The 17583-nt window shown below is 45.6% G+C and overlaps 1 protein-coding gene across 1 annotated transcript; it reads left to right on the forward strand.

The window, feature by feature from the left end:
- Positions 1-5979: 5979 nt before the first annotated feature.
- Positions 5980-11219, forward strand: LOC124652701 (very-long-chain aldehyde decarbonylase GL1-1-like). Its single transcript, XM_047191738.1, has 7 exons — positions 5980-6226; positions 6329-6549; positions 6632-7084; positions 7185-7306; positions 9642-9895; positions 9981-10088; positions 10401-11219. The coding sequence occupies exons 1-7, from the start codon at positions 6173-6175 to the stop codon at positions 11046-11048; spliced, it is 1860 nt and encodes a 619-aa protein (XP_047047694.1). The 5' UTR covers positions 5980-6172; the 3' UTR covers positions 11049-11219.
- Positions 11220-17583: the final 6364 nt, after the last annotated feature.

Genomic DNA, 17583 nt, shown 5'->3' on the forward strand with positions numbered 1-17583 from the left:
TTCATGTCGGTTTCTTCTCCGTCCCGTCGTGGTGGCGAGGGGAGAGGAGGCGGTGGAGTTGTGGTCTTCTTCACATGGCAACAACCTTTGCTATGGTCGTGTGACTATTTCGAGCTCAACCATGCGGCGGCATCCTCGCCTCCGCGATCTTCGGCCGTCATGGCGGCCTCTTCAACCTCCGATGAGGAGGCCTTTCACTGCTTCTGCTGCTAGAGCACGGTGCTTCTTCGACGCTTAGTGGTTCGTGCCCGACGCCTTGGAGGTGTTAGTGGCGGCTGTTCTTCGCCGGAAGAGGGCACTCTAGCAACCTTCCCTTGATCCTCGGCGGTGACGCCTTGAGGACGCCGATGACTTGTGGCGGAGGCACCGAAGGACTTGATTGCTTTTTAATCTTTTTGTCTAGGGTGTTTTATGTAAATGACCAAGCCTTATCTTCAAATATCATATATTCTTTAGGGCGAGTTTAGTTAGGGGTCTGCTTGCAATTTGTACGTGTTTTCTGAATGAAGTGCACCGCGGTCTTCTAAACCCCTCGGTTGTAAAAAGAAAGAAAAATTCCACTCTATTTGTGAAACCCTTAGCTAAGAATCGCACACGTGTGTTTCTGCAGATTCGTGGTTCAGTGCACGGCGTTAAGTCGTCGAAGACCCATCCGTAGATCGCTCATTCCCGACCAACATCGGGTAATTAATGAAGATTCGTGTTTAACCCTATGACCAAATTAAATTCGGCAACTTGGTGGCCATCGGCCGACGTGTCCGCCCTAGCATCTCGCGAGCTTGCGAGGCCAACCAATGCAACGGCGGCTAGCTAAGCCAGTTGATCAAATTGCTACAGATTCCAAACAGAGTTTTGGAAAACGCCTGGCTGATGAAGCTCCGGCCGGCTTCCGAGACCGCCCGCAGAGCAGCGAGTCAGCGAGAGCGGAGGCGTACCGAATTAATGCCGGCGACAGCTCCATGCAACGGCCCCTACGTGATCACTCACCGGCTCCGGCGCTCCGCCGCCGTGGCTCCTCTGTCGTCCTCAGCCATGCGCGGACGAGCGAAACTGGTAGGCGCATCGCGTGACGCGGGCGCGTGGAATCCGTGCGCGTCGCCGGTGCAACCACATGAGACGTGACGCTCCCGCTGCAGGGTACTGCCGCGCGCGAAGACTTTCAGTCCAATATGACTATATGAGGACCCGCAGTGGCGCCCACCCATAAAGCATAACAGTATTTCGATTTAGGTGACACACAAATGGTTAGTTGGACACGGTTATCCGTTTGGATCGGGTAGACCCAGCAGCCTAACTCAACTATTTAATATGTAAATTAAAATAATTTACATAGTGTGAAATGAAATATAAATAAATATTTAAAAGCAAGTAAGAAAAACCCTAGCTACTAGGGTTGCGCCATGGCGCCTAATCCTCCTTGTTTTTTTTTTGAAAGAAAGGCAAAAGATTTGCCTTAATTCATTGATAAAAAAGAGTGAAGAACCAGCAAGGTTTCAGGTTTACAGCCCGTAGGCAACAACCCCTAGGAGGGGTAACCAACCAAAAGAAAACTAATCTCCCGGCATAAGATGACCCAAGAATTTAGCCCCCGCGAAGGACCAAGATCTAGCTCCAAACTTGATGCAGTCTAAAGTTGCCGTAGCCATGGAGCTCTTATGTTTGAAGACTCTAGCATTCCGCTCGTTCCAGAGTTCCCAGGAAAAAAGCATGACGAGGGTGGCGACAGCTTTCCTTCTACCAGGGTGCGCATGTACAATATCCAGCCACCAAGTCTTGACGTCCTCGAAGTTGTCCCATTCCGAAGGCTCGAAATCATGAAGCCCAAGCCAATCCTTGACCATGGACCAAACCCTCCTGGAGTACCTACATTTGAATATAAGATGGGCATCCGTTTCGGGGGCGCTATTGCAAAGCAAACAATTACCGCAATTAGGCCATCCACGTCTATGTAAGCGGTCAGCCGTCCACACCCGGTTTTGCAGGATGAGCCAAGAGAAGAATTTGCACTTTGGAGGGGCCCAAATTTTCCAGATGGTGCCATTCATAGTAGAGACCATCGATCCGGCGAAGTGAGCTTTGTAAGCGGAGGCCAAGGAGTAGGGGCGTGATCCTAATCCTCCTTGTTGAGGTAGACGAGAATCGGAAGGCCCAGGGCCATGTCGCCTGAGGAGATCTAGTCGGTGGCGCTGGCACTGGCGCTTGCACGCGAGGCTGGCTGCGAGACAGGTAACCGGCGGCATCACAAGCTTGCCCTGCACAAGTGTGGATTCCTGCAGTTGGGCGGCAAGGCTGTTCCATATGGCGAGCTCGTCGGGCTCGCTGAGGGAGATGGCCATCACAATAGACTCCTCGTCGCTCAGCTCGGGCGGTTGGACCTCCTACTGACCATCACCAGATCGAGCGGCCCACCGTCATCATTGTTTCCCTTGTCGTCGTCATTGTTGTCCTTGTCGTCGCCGCCACGGTCGTAGTCACGGTGTAAGTACTCCTAGTCGCCTAGTTACCATGCTCGGTGGCGCGGATCGAACTCCCAGGCACCAAAGGTATCCTAGTTAAACGAGTCCAGTGTGAACGCCAAGTCATCTCGCAGATCGGGCGGCAGGACGAACTGCCGGCGGTGGATCTCGTCGTGGCACCAGCACAGGGCGTGAGTTGAACAGCCAAGCTGCGGGCATGTTGACGTTCTAGCCACGACACGAGGGTCTCTGTCTCTTAGAGCTGGCAAGCGTGGTCAACGGGTGATGAGTCCAAAAAGTGACATTGATGTGTGCATACTTTATCGAGTCCCATAAATCCCAAGGAAGAAAGCATCATACGCAAGGAGCCTGAAGCCCAAATACTGGACATATCGACCAAGGAAAGTTCAAAGAAGGAAGAGATCAATACCCGCAAGGCTAAGCAATCTAGAAACTCATACTCCCATACCCGAGGCATGGCCTCCTATATAAAGGTTAGGAGGGGCCTCTGAGAAAGGCTAAGCAATCTAGAAACTCATACGACTTTGTAATCTCAAACATCAATACAAGTAACAAGCAACATGTAGGGTTTCTTCTTCGAAGACCCGAAGCTGGGTAAAACCTTGTTGTCTCCTATGTCTTACGCTTGTACACCGTCGAAATCACCATCACGCCTCTTTCTCTAAACCCAAGTCCATTAAGTATGGGCATTGCCGTGGTTACCCACACTAGATATGTTTTTCATTGCATAAATGATACGTGTATTTTGTATCATCATAATGGAATCATATATGAATAGTTTACTTTGCTACTTGCATTGGTCATTCATTATTTATGCATATTTAGATGATTTATGGAACTTTTCTACAAAATCTATTTTATTGGTATTTAATTTCTGGGAGGTAGAAAGTCTCCTTTTTCATATTTTGATGTTTCAGGGACCTTACAGAACTCGAAAAGCTCGCAGATTTTTACAGGGTCAATATTTTTGCACGAGAAACACACGAGCGGGGCCCACGAGGCCCAAACGAGACTTGATGGCGCGGGCCCCACCCTAGATTGCGCCACCTAGGACCGTTCCCTCGGCGAGTGTCGCCTCACGTCCATCTTTTTATGTACGACTCTGTCCTGGACGAAAACCTACTCCATATTTTTCCTAGAATTTTCTAAGGCGGTGGAGGCGGAATCCATCTTTCACCTCGGGAGGGGTCTGATCCTGCTATCCTGCTACTCTTGTGGGTCCAACGGTGGTGACATGGATGCTATTGAGAGAGTCCAAAGGTAGTCACATGGCATAATGTCAGGTGGGACTGACGGTTTTGAGTAGTGGGACCATACATTTCTGACAAGCGGGACCGGATGGTTCTGACAAGTGGGACTTGATGTTTCTTACAAGTGGTACTAGATGCTGCTAACACGTGGACCCACACATTGCTGACAAGTGGGCCCACATGTTCATGACAAGTGGGACCCACGCATTGCTTCCATGTGGGTCCAAATGTTGTTGACGGTTTCATTTTTTCTCATCGTTTCTAGATCACACTAATTTGCTAAAATTACAAATTTCAAGGAAAATTGCAAACAAGAATAAGTTTGAAACATTTATATAAAATGGCAAGAAAAAATCATACATTAAATATAGGCGCACACTGGACAATAGAAAAGAGGACGGAAAAATAAAGTTGTTAGCAAATATTAATGATTAACAATGCTTCAGCATAGTGGTGTTGTTTATCGGCTGCACTAGGATGATTCTTGCGACATCCTTAAGAGGAAACTAAGTGGGGCTTCCATTTCTTGTTGCCTCTTTTCATGTGTCACGGTCTTCTCTTCTTGAGCTTTTTTCAGAGCTGCAAGTTCTTCTTCTTGCTCCATTCTCAGTTCCTACAATTTGTGATCCTGGGATTCCATCCTTGTTTATATCTCATTCTTAGCCTCTACTAACTATTGCTCCTAATCAGCAAGCCTATACTCTAACTCTCCGATGCTTGCTATTGAAATAGAGTTCTGGACCCGAGTATAGATGGTACCCACTTAGTGGTAGCGTGTTCTCGTCCGGTGTGAACTAGTGTGTGAGTATTGGCCGGTCATGTACCAATATTGTGCATGGTGCCAATGATAGCAGCTATGTCTCGTAAATACGGGCTGCTACTTGTGTGTGTGCGCCCTTATAGCATTTTTCCTACTAGGGTATAACCTTCGGGCCTGGACAAATATTATTCGGTTTGAAGAAATGGTCCAGATGGAGGTCCGTACGGTCATACGGCATGGTCATCACGACTGTACCGGTGGTTGTTAAACATCGTGGATTCATGTAGTAATTTGGGCGTCATTTCTTCATACGAAATTCGATTGAGGTATTCTTCGGCTCATTTGATTTCTATGGACGAGCGATGCAATACCATGGTGGTTGATCTCTATTATCTTGTGATGGAAAAATTGACTCCATTCCACCCTTGAAATGGTAAGTCGTGGTGCATGTAACTACTCCATATTGCTTCTCTTTGGTTCCTTTCGTCGTGCTTTGTTCATAAATGTTGCGAACACCTACACAAACCAAAGACAAGGAAAAGTGATAAAATTGTACTAGCTCCGATTCATAGTACTTGTCGCTAGTATGGATGTATCTAGAACTAAACTGTATCTAAATAAATCAATATTAGAGACAACTAATATGGATCGGAGGGAGTAATAGAGCTACAAGTTGTGGAAATCTCTCATGAAAATTAATCATAACTTGTAATCATACATTTATGCTATAGGTAGAGCATGTAATGATACACGCAAAATATGTTTATGTAATAAAGAACATGTCGCCTTTTGGACTCATCAGTTGGCTCGCCCTTGTCAGGGAGTAAAGTGCTTGGACATTATCTTCCCAATCACATATATTTTATTTCCGTTTGTTGATATTTACCTTATTGTCTTCGTTTATATTAACACAACAACAAGAATATAAAACAAAAATCTATAAAAAAATTACTACTAATCTTGTCTTTCAAAGTGACTATGTTTCAAAAGATGAAGCTTTCAATGGGGAAGACAAGAGTAAGAGTATTTCAATTTTCAAGTTTGATGAAGAGGTTAAAGGGATTGCTGATTTGGGTGAACAATTGTTCATCCATGCTATATGTCTTTTACCTATTATATTACAATGCGATAACCGCGGATCCGAAGATCACCGCCGCTGCAACCACACACGCGACGTGACGCTCCGGCTGCACTGCCGCGCGTGCGCGGAGGCTTTGAGACGAATGCTTGAAGATGAGGTGGTACTCCATCCATCTGATGCATGTCGCTCCCATAACACATTATACATCCCCATCCCCTTAAATTTCCGGGCTCCCTTTTTCTGTATTCTCTCTTAACTCCGTGTGGTTGGAGCGCCGGGCTGGTGGTATGCGCTAGCTCTGTGGAGCGAGGTGACCGGTACTGCCATTCTGGTGGCTTAACTCTTCCGGCTGGACAATTCCCTTGCCTCATCGAACCAAGCAGGTTTCGTGGATATAAACATCCGCACGCGGCGCTAGCTTGTGAGCAGAGACGGGCGGTGCAACTGTGTACCGTGCAGATATCCTTAATTGGTTGCCTCGTCTCACGCCTCTCGCCGGCTTCCCTCTTCTTCGCGGGCGGGCTCCATCGTCTTAGTTTCAGGAACCGGAGATAGGTAGCAACAGAAGCAGCCGGTGGAGGCCAGCTTGACGATCGACGAGAGCATGGGTGCCGCGTTCCTGGCGTCCTGGCCATGGGAGAACCTTGGCATGTTCAAGGTACGCAATGCTTTGGTTGCTTCTTCATTTTCGTCTCTCTTTCTGAATGTTACTGACGACTGCATGCGTCGTCGATCGATCGTCTCCTGTGCGATCGAGCAGTACGCGCTGTACGGGCCTCTGGTGGGCAGGGCGGTGGCGTCCCGGTCGTGGGAGCGCGGCAGCCCCGACCACTGGCTGTTCCTCCTGCTGGCCCTCTTCACCCTCCGCGCCCTCACCTACCAGCTGTGGAGCTCCTACAGCAACATGCTCTTCCTCACCCGCCGCCGCCGCATCGTCCGCGACGGCGTCGACTTCGAGCAGATCGACAAGGAGTGGGATTGGTACGTGCGATCTCCACTTGCGATCCAAAGGGTTGTACTTCCTGACAAATTCATCACCGGACTGTGTTTGTTCGTGTTCCAGGGACAACTTCCTGATCCTGCAGATCCTAATTGCCTCCGCGGCCTTCTACGCCTTCCCCTTGTTACGCCACCTCCCGGGATGGGACGCGAGGGGCCTGCTCGTCGCCGCCATCCTCCACGTGGTAGCCACCGAGCCGCTCTACTACTTGTCGCACCGCGCCTTCCACGGCGGCCGCCTCTTCGCCCGCTACCACGCGCTCCACCACTCCTCGAGAGTGCCCACGCCGTTCACGGCCGGATTCGCCACTCCGCTCGAGCACCTCGTCCTGGGCGCGCTCGTCGTGCTGCCGCTCGCCGGCGCATGCGCCGCGGGCGTCGGATCGGCGGGGCTGGCCTTCGTCTACGTGTTCGCCTTCGACTTCCTCAGGGCCATGGGCAGCTGCAACGTGGAGCTCTTCCCCACCGGACTGTTTCGGGCGGCGCCGTTTCTCCGATACATAATCTACACCCCGACGTACGTCCCCTTTTGCTCGACGATGAACATTAGTCTTTGCGCCAGTTTCGATCAAGTAGCTGATGTTTCGCTGCCGTATGCATGTACCCTGCCTCTGCAGGTACCACACCATCCACCACACGGGGAAGGCATCCAACTTCTGCCTCTTCATGCCGCTCTTCGACCGCCTCGGCGGCACGCTCGACGCCGCGTCATGGGAGCTACAGGAGAAGAACAGAGCAGGTAAATTAACCTACTAACTCTTCTAACCTTCCTGTCGATCGGGTTCAAGTTTTCGCCATGCATGTTGCCGCTGCCCGTAAGCCAAGCTGCTGCTTGCGCAAAAATGGCGGGGCCACGCGTCGTGCGTTTCGTCGGACATCGCGGCGTGGCGCGCGCAACCGGCTGCGTGCGGGTAAGCTCGCTCGAATGAGGACCGGCTAGCTGTACTCGCGCCCGCTACATGCGTTGCTCGTCCGAATACGGGAAGCTCCTTAACTGCTAGAGTGCTACTGCTAGTGGGGTTTGCGTGGCTGCAAGTGTGTTCACTCAAGAGACGGGTGGCACGTCTCGGGCTTGCGTAATTGCAGTCTTGGACGCGAGGGGCTCTCAGCGCTTGCATGCGGTTGGCTGTAGAACTAGCTAGCTAACTCGTGTCGTTGCAACTTGCAAGAGCCAAGAGGCTAGCTCTATGCTTTCTGCAGCTAGCTAGCGGCGCCGAACGAGTGCGATGCGCCGTCGCTAGCAGTACAGCTCGCAGTTGGCGACCACGTCCACGTCCACGTCGCCCGTGTGTTATGTTATACTATATGCATGGCTAGCTGTACAATCGGTTAGCTCGTCTCGCATCCGTCGTACGTCCTGAGTGCAAACACCGCGCGCATGTGCAACTCAATTTCGTACATTAGGTATGGACAAAAATAGCTATGCAATCATGACCATATAATAACTCCATAAATACCATGAGCCGGTTAAGCAACGGAACCTGCTCGACAGATCCTCTAGCTAGAGAATGAGGCGAAGCGAGCATTACTGCAGGCTTGCCAACGATTGCCGCCGTCTCGTGCCAACCGTTTAATCACTTCAGTCTCCGCGGTCCAGTTAATGAAGCGTCGACCCGCTCTGAAGACTTAATGAAAAGAGCATGTAAATACTCGCTTCGTTTGGAATTATAAGGCCAAAGAGCCAATTCGTTAAGACCAAGAAAATCCATACTACTCTTATCATTAATTAATGCATGCATCAATATTTTTACATGCATGAGAGAAAAGAGAGATAGAAATAAAATACATTGGTAGAGGAGAGTGGACAATAAATAAGACAGGGCACATAACTCCTAATAATTTAAAAATTCTCTTAGGCCTTATAATCTCGAACGGAGGAAGTAGAAGCTACTCCCTCTATACCGGTTTACTGGGCTTATTGTGGATTTGGAAATATATCAAGAAATTAGGCTCAGTTCGATACTTAATACGTGATTAATTCATGTAATCCCGCATCCCTTGCATGCAAAACAAACGTAACCATCCAATGCATGCACTTATTTTGGAGAGAGCAAGTAAGACATGAGCTCATTTTCCGCTAGGACGTTGGCCTGACCCCGGTCTTTGCCCTTCTCACCTTAACTACTGCATGGATCGATACAAAAGGCACGGTTACCATCGTTTCTAAACAATTAAGATCGCCCAATCAGTGATTACCTATATCACAATGCATTGGCTTAAATAAGCCTAATAAATCGGTATGGAGGGAGTAGTCTACATCAGCGAAATCACATGTGGATGAGAGAGAAAGGGGAAGACAAAATATAGCCGGCTCTTCACATCTAGCCAGCTATAGCACCAAAATAGATGAGTTACACTCCGCATGTAACCTCTTGCACGATCTATAGCTACCTCCTCTCATCATGTGTGTCTTGCATGCCACCAAATGCACTTGCATGCATTTAATACTTAAATATATTATACAGTCAACCTAATAGCTAGTTTATTGGTCTGTCTCCATATTGATTTATTAGGGTATTATGTATTTTGAGAAAAAAATGATCATCAATTTGATAAATAAAATATAAGATATATATCACAAAAATATACGATTCAAAAATTCTTTTCAATATGAATTTGATGGCATAGTTTTTGCGGCATATATTTCATGTTTTGTTGACTAAATTAGTGAAAAAAATCTCAAAGTTCGTAATATAACCCTAATAAACTGTTATGGAGGTAGTACGGATGTTTGTTTATGGCAGCTTTAAGTGACATAGCATGAGTATATACTCCCTCCAATCACAATTACTTCGCGTTATGTGTTTAGTTCAAGTCAAACTATGTAAATTTTGATCAATTGTTTACTAAAAACATCAACATTTATAATATAAAATCCATTATATTAGAGTCATCGTAAAATATATTTCTAAATTATATGTATTTGATATCATAGTTATTTATAGTAAAAATTATATTTTAATCAAACTTTAATTGACTTGAATAAACCTAGAACATGAATTAAATAAAAAGTAGCCAGCACCAGCAGCTATGTATGTTATTGTTCTTGCTCTTACTTACGGATGGATATGCAGGTGTGGATGAGGTGCCGGACTTCGTGTTCCTGGCGCATGTGGTGGACGTGATGCAGTCCATGCACGTCCCCTTCGTCATGCGATCCTTCGCCTCCACCCCATTCGCCGTGCGGGTCTTCCTCCTGCCGTGCTGGCCCGTCTCGCTCCTCTTCATGTTCATGGTCTGGGCCTGGTCCAAGACCTTCATCATCTGCTACTACCACCTACGCGGCAAGCTCCACCAGACATGGGCCGTCCCAAGATACGGATTCCACGTACGTACTGTACCCTCGCTCACTTCATCAGATAGCTTTCTTCCAAATGTTTTTTGTTCATCTTTCTATGATCATCTGCTTGCAGTACTTCCTGCCCTTCGCCAAGGACGGCATCAACGACCAGATCGAGCTCGCCATTCTCAGGGCCGACAAAATGGGCATCAAGGTCGTCAGCCTTGCAGCTCTTAACAAGGTTTAACTTCTTCCCATCTATAAATTATGTACTGCATGAACCGTTTGGATAAAAGGATGATCACTATGTGGAGTAACTTCGACTATTAGCGTGCATATTTTACTAGTAGTACCTTTAGTTATAATGTCTAGTGTTACAACTGTGAACACATTTTGAGATATGGAGGGAATATGTCACTCTAAGTGTCTCTCTCCACTCCACATTACTTACTTGCCCCTTCACCCTTTTTGCCATGTTGATAGGGAGTATGTTACCAACTAAGTTACTTTCACTATGGGTAGTCTAATAAATTAACTCGGTAATGATGTGCAGAACGAGGCGCTCAATGGCGGCGGCACACTCTTCGTGAACAAGCACCCAGACCTCCGTGTGTGCGTCGTCCACGGCAACACCCTGACAGCGGCGGTGATCCTGAACGAGATCCCCAAGGGCACCACCGAAGTGTTCATGACCGGCGCCACCTCCAAGCTCGGCCGGGCCATCGCGCTCTACCTGTGCAAGAAGAGGATTCGCGTCATGATGATGACGCTCTCCACAGAGCGGTTCCAGAAGATCCAGAAGGAGGCGCCGGAGGAGTGCCAGCAGTACCTGGTGCAGGTGACCAAGTTCCGGTCGGCGACGCAGTGCAAGACGTGGATCGTCGGCAAGTGGCTCTCGCCGCGGGAGCAGCGGTGGGCACCGTCGGGCACGCACTTCCACCAGTTCGTGGTGCCACCCATCATGGAGTTCCGCCGGGACTGCACCTACGGCAAGCTCGCCGCGATGCGCCTCCCCAAGGACGCCCGGGGCCTCGGGTCGTGCGAGTTCTCGCTGGAGCGCGGGGTGGTGCACGCTTGCCACGCCGGCGGTGTCGTGCACTTCCTCGAGGGGTACAAGCACCACGAGGTGGGCGCCATCGATGTCGACCGCATCGACGTGGTCTGGGAGGCCGCGCTCAAGCACGGCATCCGGCCCGCGTGATCAGCCGTGCATATGTCCACCCACGGCACAAACCGGGCGGACACCCAAGCTCTTTTTTCTTCTTGGCATATACTATAGTCTACAGATCGTGTTGACGTGGTGGTGGTGGTATTGTTTCCATTTGTACACACATACAGGACTGCACAATATACAAAAGGCAATACATTGCGACAAAAGAATACACATTAATTACGATCGAGGTGGCTTTGACACTGAAGAAATACGTATTACTCACTCTGTGTATTGTCTCTGTGCCATGTCTGCATGTGAGGGCGCATGATCATGTCATGGTCTAATGGTGGCTGGCTTGCGACGCCCATGAGAAGCTTTTCCGCTTTTAGCAGCCATGACAATGTGTTTTTGAAAGGTGGTGAATTGCGTTGGAGATCCAAGCTGCTCATATTCTGGAACTGGAGGTCGAGGAGGTCTGGAGTACAATCAAGGGCACGCCGCAGGACCGTGTGCTTGGGCCGAATGATTTTATCGGCGCGTTTCATCAGAGGGCATGGCCAGTAATCAAGGCTGATGTCATGGAGGGCTGCTAAGGTATGAGTGTGTTGGTAAGAAGGGTATGAGTGTGTTTCTGACAGATTTTCTCAGAGCTCAGGAGGTTGATTTCATTGGTATGCAAGAGACAATAAAGACAGATTATTCTCCTTCTTTCTTCAGAAGATTTGATCATATGAATGAGTTTGAATGGAGATGGATTCCTTCTATTGGCAGAAGTGGTGGGATTCTGGGTGGCTTTAGGTCATCCAGGTTTGATATCTGCAAGACTGAGGTTGGTATATTTTATATCAAAGTTACTCTTCTGGATAAAAAGATACAGATGAAACGGAATTTAATCATTGTGTATGGAGCTGCTCAATTAGATGACAAGGAAGATTTCTTGATTGAGCTGGGAAATGTCTGCATGGATCAAGAGTTACCTCTGCTCATTGGGGGGGACTTTAATATTATTAGATTCCCTTCAGAAAAAAAATAAAGCCATGAGGAGAAACAGATGGACTGATATGTTCAATGCCATCATCAATTGTCATGGTTTGAGAGAAATATATCTGTCAGGTGGACAATATACTTGGTCAAATAATCAACAAGACCCAACTCTAGAAAAACTTGACAGATTCTTGATGAATGATTCATGAGAAACTTTGTTTCCCCTCACCACAGTTCATAAGCTTGTCAGAGAGGTGTCAGACCACAATCCTTTGATTCTAGATACTATGGAACAGAAAGATAGAACTGCCAGAGACTTTAAATTTGAAAAATCTTGGCTGCAGTAAGAAGATTTCTTGAACAGAGTTTCCAGGGCTTGGCAGATTCCTGTCATATCCCTTGACAGCTTAGGAAGAATACAATAGAAACTGAAGAATGTCAAGAAAGACTTGAAAAGCTGAGGAGCAAATTTGAAAGGGAGAGACATCAAGAGAAAGAAGGAGATTAATGGTGAGCTGGAAGAAATTAAAAGGTTGGAAGAAAATCAATCCCTGTCTGCCACATAGATTAGAAGAAGGGCACAGTTACATCATGAGCTACTGACCATTCTTGACAAGGAGGAGAAATACTGGCAGCAGAGATCCAGAGAGAAATGGCTCCTTCAGGGAGATAGCAACACCTCTTTTTTTTCATAGAATCTCTAATGGATGTAAGAGAAAAAGAACTATTTTCTCTATGAATGATGGAGATAACATTATTCATGGAACTTCTGACCTACTGAATCATGCTACAACTTTCTATAAGAATTTGTTTAGCCCAGTTACTGATTCTGGTATCAGATTAGATAATCATATTTGGTATGTTGATGATACTATAAGTGGAGAGGAGAGAGAGACAATGGATAGAAAGCTCAGTGAGGAAGAAATAAAGAATGCCATTGACCAGATGGATAATAACAAGGCAGCATGACCTGATGGTATTCCTGCAGAGTTCTACAAAGAATGTTGGGATATTATCAAGGTAGATATGATGATTGCCTTCAATGATTTTCACAGGCATGCAATTGATTTGAAAAAGATTAATTATGGCATTATAACTCTAGTGCCTAAAGGACCAGATGCTGACAAAATACAAAAATACAGACCAATTTGTCTTTTGCAAGTACTGTTCAAGATTTTCACAAAAGTTTTAACCATTAGAGCAATTCCAATCATGACCAAAGTGATATATCCTTGCCAGACTGCTTTCATAAAAGGGAGGTATATTACTGATGGGGTTGCTCTGCTACAAGAGGTTTTAAGAGAGGCAAAATTCAGAAAACAACAGGGGGTTGTACTGAAGATTGATTTTGAACAAGCCTATGATAAAGTCAACTGGGATTTTCTGCTAGACTGTTGCAGGCAGAAGGGATTCAGTGAAAATTGGTTGGTTTGGATAAAAAATGCAGTTGTTGATGGAACTCTCAGTGTGAAAGTTAATGACAAAGTAGGTCCATACTTTGGTAGAGTCAGACAAGGGGATCCTTTTGCTCCCTTCCTTTTCAACATGGCAGCCAACAGTCTTGCTAAGATGGTCTCTGTGGCACAGCAGAATGGTCTCATTGTTGGTTTAGCTGACAATATTATTACTAGAGGGGTTGCTATGCTTCAGTATGCTGATGACACAATCTTTATGATTCAATATGATTTAGAACAAGCTAGAAATCTCAAACTGCTGTTATATCTCTTTGAAGCCATGTCTGGACTAAAAATAAATTTTGAGAAGAGTGAAACTATGCTGATTTTGCATGATGATAGCAAGATTCAGATTTACTCAGGACTGTTCAACTGTCACAGTGGTACTTGGCCAATAAAATACTTGGGCACTCCTATTTGTGCAAGGAGGCCCACTGTGGCTGAAATGGGGTTCCTAGGAGACAAGACAAGGAAGAAAATGAGTGCTTGGGTAGGAAATAATATGTCCATAGGTGGAAGAGTGGTGAAAATTGGTGTCTGTCTTTCCAGTACAGGTGTGTATCAAATGTCCATGAGACTGGTACATAAAACATCTTTAGAGGAGATTGACAAGCCTATCAGATCCTTCTTCTGGGCTGGAAGTGCAGACAAGAGAAAGTATCACTTTGTCAAATGGAGATGGATTTGTAAGCCAAAGAAAAAAGGGGGTCTGGGTTTGAAAGATCTCACAAAATTCAATGTCAGTCTCATGTGCAAGTGGTGGTGGAAAATTGAATCATCCAACATCCCCTGGCATGATTTTATGTGTGAAAAATATCTCAGAGGATCTGGGTCTTTTACTCAAAAAGCAGGCCAGGAGACTCACCTCTATGGACTAACATGCTAAAGATAAAAAGTTTATATTTATCTGGTAGAAGAATGCAAGTGGGGGATGGGAGACTGACTAGTTTTTGGCAAGATGCATGGTGTGATAAAGTTCCTTTGAAAATTTCCTTTCCTGAGATCTTCCACATCTGCAATGAGCAAGATATCACAGTTGCTGATGCAGCTAACCTTGGGTGAAAATTTTCCTTCAGAAGATACCTGTCTCCAGATCTTGCTGTTCAAGTCCATGGTCTGTTGGGAATTGTGAGACAGATTTCTCTATCTCAGGCAAAAGATAAACCTTTTTGGAAATGGACTAAGAATGGGATTTTCTCTGTGAAATCTATGTATAATCATCTTTGCATGGATGGGACAGACAGATCTTTCAAACATATGTGGAAGAGTAAGATACCTCTAAAAATAAAAATCTGGCTGTGGTTAATCTGGCACAACGCAATTGCCTCGAAAGATAATCTGTTGAAAAGGAACTGGAATGGGAATGCTTCTTGTCACTTATGTCACCAAAATGAAAGCATTTCTCACTTGTTTTTTGACTGTGTTGCAGCAAAGTATGTGTGGAGTACTGTGGCAATGGCTGTAGGGGCAACTGACAGGCCTGGGAGTTTTATTCAATTCTTTTGGTGGTTCCCTAACTTGGTTCCTGCTAGCAGGAATGTACAGATTGCTGGCCTGGCTGCGATTTGTTGGGCAATTTGGAAGCTTCGTAATAGAGCCTGTTTTGACAAGAAACTAATCAAGTCTCCTAATGAACTAATCAGCCTATCTGTTGTGTTTATGAAACACTGGACAGGTCTCCACAGTGCTGCTGATGAAAGGAACATCAAATCTAGAGCTGACAATCTGCTTCGGTTGGCTATCGCTGCTACTGCTACATCTTCATCTACTGGAGGCAGAGCTGGTCGAAGAACTCTGGCTATCATGGATGTTGTACCAGCTGACCCCGGAGAAGATGATATGGAGACTGACGATGCTGCCAGAAACTGATAAAAATCCCCTCTTGATGCTGGATCCTGCTGCGCCTTGTTGCTGATAGATGAAAAGCTTTCTGATCGCTGGTCCTTTTGTGTTGCTTTTGATGCTTAGATAGAAGCAAAAATTTCTGTCGATTTCATCGGCTGGTTTGTAATAATCTCCTTAAATGCTAGCATTAGGCGGTGCTCCCTCCCCTTTCTTTTCTTTTCATGTGTTGTGAACTAATGCTGTGTTTTCGTTATCTCCTGGTAATGAAAATCGATCCCTTGAGGGGTGGATCGCTTGGAAAAAAATGGAGGGCTGCTAAAGGTAGGAGGCAGACGGGGATTTGCGAGACTGAACCGTGTGCAATCATAACGTTGATCCCAAAGAAAGAAGATTCGACTAAGATCGGAGATAACAGGCCAACCGTATGGGTTTTTGCGAGCTTATTCTTAGATGGGTGGCTCTCCTGCTCTATACTGCAAATACCAAGGTTGCAAATACCAAGGTTACTGTTAATGGAGTGATAGACTGGTAGGGTCTAGGATCCAGAATGTCACTACTAGAAAAAAGTTTATAGGCTCCGAGCGCTAAAAAGAAGTGGTGCGCCGGTGTTATATACCGCCAGCGCACCAAATTTAGAGACACCGGTAATGCCCAAATAACACCGGCGTACCAAAAATTTGGTGCATTGGCGCCGTTGCCGGGGAGATCAAGACACGCTGCAAGGGGAGTCTCTCACACCCAATCTCTTTACTTTGTTTATTGTCTTGCTTTATTTTATTTTCTGTCTTGTTTGCTTTCTCTATATCAAAAACACACAAAAAATAGTTACTTGCATTTAATTTATTTTGTTATCAAGTCTAGTCCTGTACTTGTTACTCTATCACCTGAGGAATTGATCTTTACTTTTAAACAAGGGGATGAGGAGAGTTTTAAAGAAGCTTGGTCTAGGATTTTTGATTATTACAGTAAAACAGAACCTAAAATGACTCTAAGCCGGCTTCTTAGTAACTTTTATTTTGGGCTTACTCTTCGCTATAGATATGCCTTGGATGCTGTAGTGGGAGGAGATCTCCTTCATTGCGATGATGATCAAGCTTTTAATGCCATAAAAAAATTGGTTGCATCATGTAGCTCAGCTAATAAGTTTGATTCATCTCTTGTTAGTATTCATAATAGATTAAACACTCTCGAGACTAATATATCTTGTTTAAAAGAAGGGTATAATCAGTTTCGTGAACATTTTGATTATGTTCCAGTAAACTTTGAACCTTCAATGTGGGTCCCTACTATTAAGGTTGCTATTTGTGGTGAAACTTTTTATGCCCGTTGTGATATTATGTCCGAGTTTTGCCTTATGCCTAAAAGTATTTATGAATCTTTGACACTTTGGGGACTTACTGAAGGTGGAGAAGGAATAACTCTTACTGATAACTCTGTTATAATTCTTAGGGAATAGCTGAAGGTGTGTTCACAACCTTTCTTGGAAGAACAGTATCCACTGATTATCTCGTTATTGATTGTGTAGGGACAGGACAAATCACACGTGGAAGATCCCTGCTGAAACTCTTGGGAGCAACCATAGATGTGGGGAAAGGCACTCTAAATTTTACCTCTACACCCGGAGGCGGTCATGTATTCCCTAGACCAAAGAGTAAGAATAAGAGTAAGAGGGGTAGGCGTAAAGCCCGTGGTAATAATGTTAATGCTTCTTCTCTTGATGTTACTTGATTTACACTTTCTGCGCCTAGCTGAAAGGCGTTAAAGAAAAGCACTTATGGGAGACAACCCATTATTTTATTTCTGCAATTTTTGTTTTATATTTGAGTCAAGGTGCTTGTTACTACTGTCGCAATACGTTTGTATCTTTACTTTATTGCATTGTTGTGCCAAGTAAAGTCTTTGATAGAAGGTTGATGCTAGATTTGGATTTCTGCGCAGAAACAGATTTTTAGCTGTCACGAATTTGAGCTGTTCTCTCTGTAGGAACATCGTAAAATCTTGCAAAAATTCGTGAGTTATCCTCAGATATGTACGCAACTTTCATTAAATTTGAGCTTTTTCATCTGAACATGTTAAGTGCCTCGAAAAAATTTGTCTTTACGGAATGTTCTGTTTTGACAGATTCTGCCTTTTATTTCGCATTGCCTCTTTTACTGTGTTTGAGCAGATTTCTTTGCTCCATTAAATTTCAGTAGCCTTGGGTAATGTCCAGAAGTGTTGGGAATGATTGTGTCCTCGCTGAACATGTGAATTTTTGATTATGCACTGACCCTCTAATGAGATTGTTTTGAGTTTGGTGT

This window comes from Lolium rigidum, chromosome 5 (assembly GCF_022539505.1).
Source record: "Lolium rigidum isolate FL_2022 chromosome 5, APGP_CSIRO_Lrig_0.1, whole genome shotgun sequence".
NCBI classification, from domain to species: domain Eukaryota; kingdom Viridiplantae; phylum Streptophyta; class Magnoliopsida; order Poales; family Poaceae; genus Lolium; species Lolium rigidum.